This window comes from Amaranthus tricolor, chromosome 9, assembly GCF_026212465.1.
Source record: "Amaranthus tricolor cultivar Red isolate AtriRed21 chromosome 9, ASM2621246v1, whole genome shotgun sequence".
NCBI classification, from domain to species: domain Eukaryota; kingdom Viridiplantae; phylum Streptophyta; class Magnoliopsida; order Caryophyllales; family Amaranthaceae; genus Amaranthus; species Amaranthus tricolor.
In genome coordinates this window covers 11,747,171-11,752,030 of record NC_080055.1, presented here as the reverse complement: position 1 = coordinate 11,752,030, position 4,860 = coordinate 11,747,171, and the positions used below count along the sequence as shown (strand labels likewise).

The window sequence follows — 4,860 nt, the reverse complement described above, 5'->3', positions numbered from 1 at the left end:
ATCTTCTAATTCAGGAAATGATAAATTTCCAGTCATATGCTTAGTTCTCTTGTCAGAATTCCGATTTTTAGAGTTCCTCTCACTTATGACCTGCACGATGATTACAAAAGTTGATGCCAATCAAGTTCTTGCTATTATTGGTAATTCTTAAATGGCATCATCGACGAGCAGATACATCAAAAAAATTTATGTTTAGACAAATGGATGTATCTATGCACGTTAGTTTATGCATTTTGTTACAGCTTGTCAAACATTTCTATCAGTCGAATACTGGCATGTGTTCAATTGTATTTTGTTATAGGTATATCAGTATACGCACTACCAATTTACCATGAATTCTAACATTATGAAGTTTTACATATACATCGGCTCAATGTTGAGTTGTTTTCTTACATAAATAGTTCATAAATAGTACATAGTTTAATTAAAGAAATACCTAAAATTTGTCAGATCCGTAATACTTGATGAGATATTCCCATTGAGGTTGGGGTAAGTCAAGAGGAGGTTTCTTTTTGCGCTCCTCGTCAGTTTTTCCGCATCTCGCACTTTTGTAGTAATTGTGCAACCTACACTTGTACAATCTACATAAACGTTGCATGGTTTCTAAGACAAATGCATACATTCGGAAGTAGTCACTAGACTTATCAATTTCAAACTTCTCCTGCACAAAGAAGGTAAGATGATAAGTACAACCAAAACCAGAAAACTATAGCGTTAAATATATAACTGATATTAATAAAGAAATTAATAACTAACATAACCTGTATTTCCTTCAAAATACTTTCTTTAGCTGCCTCAAATGCTTCTTTCCAACTTTTCACATTCAAGGGAGCTTTTGTCCTCACAACACACCCATACTCATTAACCTAGTTGCTTCTTTTCTTTCTCTTACCAAGTATGCGTATAATAATCAATAATCAATAATATATATAAAAAAAACCCATAATTACAAACTAGAAACGTGAAAGTCAAGTTTTCAATAAAGTACTTTCATCCATTAAGGTAATGACGCCTTCTGATGCTTGGTCATTCAAGATTGGTGTAGCAGTTTCTTCATAACCTTGAAGATCGTCTCCATGAATCAAGTTATGGTCATTCAAGGTCGGCGCATTAGTTGTTGGCGATTTAGTTGCTGGCAATTCAGTTGGTGCTGCTTTGTTTATATGCGCTTCATAAGTTGTTCGTTGCCTCTCCAAATATACAAGGGTAAAGACAATGAAAATCAAAGTGAATTCAACAAAAAAAAATTTAATTTGTTGAATTGAAATAAAAAAAACCTTACTTTTGCTAACCGCATGAGCAATCTCGTCTGTGATGTGTGGGTTAGAGCTATTATTGAATTGGTCAGCTACATTTTGCTTGCTAAACAATTGCGTCCGACTAGCTTGAACACGACTCATAAGTTTTCCGGGGGCAATACTTCGACTGCATATTTTCTTTCCCCTTCTCTCCCAACCATGTTTTATCTATTCAGATATTTTTGCAAAATTATCAAACAAAAGGTAGCTTCAACAATAAACAATATATTTCAAGATAGAGCGGAAAAAATAAACAATATATTTCAAGATAGAGCAGGAAAATATTGAATAGTAGCCGAATTGTTCATATAGATAACAAGAAAGATAATAGTGAATGTAAATATTGTACAACATAACATAATCAAGGAGAAGAATCAAAATCAAATTTCTTCTTCAACTTCATTCGATTCCTCAAAGACTTCAATATCACCATCATTAATGAAATTGTCATCTTCCAATAGTTGTGTAACCATTTGCACTACTTGTTCTCCTTTATAATCCATAAACATATTTGTAGCCAACGACAAACTAACTCTGAAATTGTCAGTATGTACGCCATTAGTGCATTCATCTTCAATATTAACTTCCACCTCTACTTGTTGAAAGGCATCTACATCTATATCCTCATTATCTAGATCACTAGCACTCATATTATACAAATCCCTTGGTTGTGCTTTTATAACAAATTTTCAATTCTCATTGTTTTCATCTTCTATGTAAAATACTTGCTCCACTTGGGATTCTAGCACAAACACATCATCTGACTTCAAAAGTCTATTCTTATTCACACTAATCAAACCATGCTCATCTACCTTATACCCTCTACCAAGGTTTTCTACATCAAACCAACTGCATTTGAACACAAATACATGATTTTCTCCAGGATCACCACGCACCATGACACCTGAATTTTGTGTTTCCCTATTTTCTGACCTATCACTGGTGTGGAAACGGAAACCATTTACAATGTATGCTGTGTGATGCCCTACAACTCTAGAAGGACCACAAACCAAATTATACAAGTCTTTATCACAGCATCCAAGTTTATAAATTTTTTGTACCTAAATGAACAAATGTTAACATACTTTATCAGCAAAGTGGCTTACTAGACAAACTTAAGAAGGAAACCATTTACAATGTATTACTTAAAAGCTTTCTTACTTGATTTTGTATCCATTTGGAAAATTGTTCTTTGTGCTTCCGTTCTACATTTCTTGGACATTCCTTCTCCAATTCCAACTTATGTTTCCTATGAAATCATATAAAAACAAATAAAACTGGCTTCTACAGCCTAAAATATACTATACAATTCAAACTAATTAAACATAAGGAATAAAAATGGCTTACTGGACAAACTTAAGAAGTGGATCGTAGTTTTGAAGAATATAAAAATGGATTTGATCACACTCTAGATGATCTAAATGTTTTGGTGTACTCCCCCCAATGGTTTGTCCAAGTGGTCTAAAAACCTCAAGGTTTGATTTTATGGTATCCTCTTCTATATCTTCATCGTCATTTCTTACCTTGCGATTGAATTTAGTGTCAATATCACTCATGTACCTAGAGCAGAATGTTAAGCACTCATCTGCCAAATAACCTTTAGCAATGCAACCTTCTGGATGTGCTCGATTTCGAATATATGATTTTAATGTTCGGAGATACCTAATAGAATAAGACATGTTATGTTAGTATTTGAATAATTGACAAACATGAGTATATTTCTTAAAGAAAAAGTATACCTCTCAATAGGATACATCCACCGATATCGAACTGGTCCAACAGTTTTTGCCTCAGTTGCCAGATGTACAACTAAATGCACCATAACATCAAAAAAAGCCGGTGGAAATATCATTTCCAACTTACATAAGGTGTAAGGAATTTTTTTTTCAAGTTCTTCCAATTGACCAACACTTATGTTTTTATAGCAAAGGTCTCGAAAAAAAAAACTTAGTTCAATCAGAGGGTCATAAACCTCTTTAGGTAAAAACCCACGAAGTGCAAGGGGAAGCAACTGCTCAATAAAAACATGATGGTCATGGCTCTTCAAACATGATATCTTTTTTCCATTATCTTTAACACAACGAGAAATGTTTGATAGATATCCATTGGGAGATTTCATTTTTGCAAGCATACGACATATGGCAACCTTTGCATCTGACCTCAATGTATATATAGCAATAGGAACACGTACCTTACCATCAAGCACTTTAGGATGCAACTTATCTCTGATTTTCATCTTCACCAAATCCAATCGAGCCTTTAAAGTATCTTTGTTTTTGCCTTGTATGCTCATTAAAGTACCCAAGATATTATCAGAGACATTTTTCTCAATATGCATAACATCCAAGTTATGAAGAATTTTCAATTTCCTCCAATAAGGCAAGGTAAAGAAAATGCTTTTCTTTTTCCACCCAAACAAGCTATTAGAAGCATCCCTTTTTCTTTTGTTCCCTACAATCTTCCCATATTTTACTTGTGAGAATCGGCTATAATGTTGTAATACATCATCCCCACTCAATGGAACTGGTGCAACATCTTTTTCAATTTTACCGTCAAAAGAATTGGCATCATTTCTCCACTTATGATTTATTGGAAGCCAACGACGATGCCCTAAATAACCACCCTTATGCATCAACGAAGTCCGTTTAGTTTCCTTATGACAACATGGACAAGCGTAATAACCTTTGGTAGACCATCCAGAAAAATCTGCATATGCAGGAAAGTCATTGATAGTCCATAGTAGTGATGCACGCAAAATGAAATTTGTTTTAGAGTAAGCATCATAGGTTTTAACACCAACGTCCCAAAGCTCCTTTAACTCCTCAATAAGTGGTTGAAGGTATACGTGCATATTAATTCCAGGACTTGTTGGACCTGGTACTAGTAAAGATAGCATAAATGAATAAGGTTTCATGCATAACCAAGGAGGAAAATTATAAGGGATAAGAACCACTGGCCATATGCTATGTTGTGAATTATTGAAAGGCTGAAAGCCATCACAAGCTAGTCCAAGTCTAACATTTCGCACCTTTTAGCAAATTCACTATACTCTTCATCAAATGATTTTCATGCAAAGGAGTCAAATGGATGTCTCATTGCATCATCCAGCGCACTCGCATTCTCATCCTCCAAAAACGTATCATCCTCCTCTTCCCTAGAAAGGGCATCATCATCTATGATCCTATCACAATCATTCACTCTATATGTTTTAGTAGCATCCCTTTCTTTGTGCCAACGCATGTCTTTGGATGTCTTTCTACACATGTACATCCTTTGTAGCCTAGGCTTCAATGGAAAATATCTTAGCACTTTTCTAGAAATCTTTACCCCCTTAGAAAAGCCTTCCTTTCCTTGTTTCCACCTTGATAAACCACAAGTGGGACGCTCAATTAATTTTTCTTGCTCTTTCTAATAAAGAATACAATCATTTTCACAAGCATCAATCTTATAATAATCAAGGCCCAACTCTTTAATGAGTTTCTTAGCCTCGTAATAAGAAGTTGGAAGGTAAGCTCCATAGCCTTGACGTTCTAATTGGAGTAAACTATCAAAAGAGTTATCA

General features: G+C 34.5%; 1 protein-coding gene across 1 annotated transcript; it reads right to left on the bottom strand.

Moving 5' to 3' along the window:
- Positions 1–1,987: 1,987 nt before the first annotated feature.
- LOC130823256 (uncharacterized) lies at positions 1,988–4,562 on the bottom strand. The gene is made up of 5 exons (XM_057687882.1): positions 4,412–4,562; positions 3,038–4,178; positions 2,646–2,960; positions 2,460–2,547; positions 1,988–2,359 (listed from the first exon to the last, which is right to left on the bottom strand). The coding sequence occupies exons 1-5, from the start codon at positions 4,560–4,562 to the stop codon at positions 1,988–1,990; spliced, it is 2,067 nt and encodes a 688-aa protein (XP_057543865.1).
- Between the last annotated feature and the right edge of the window lie 298 nt (positions 4,563–4,860).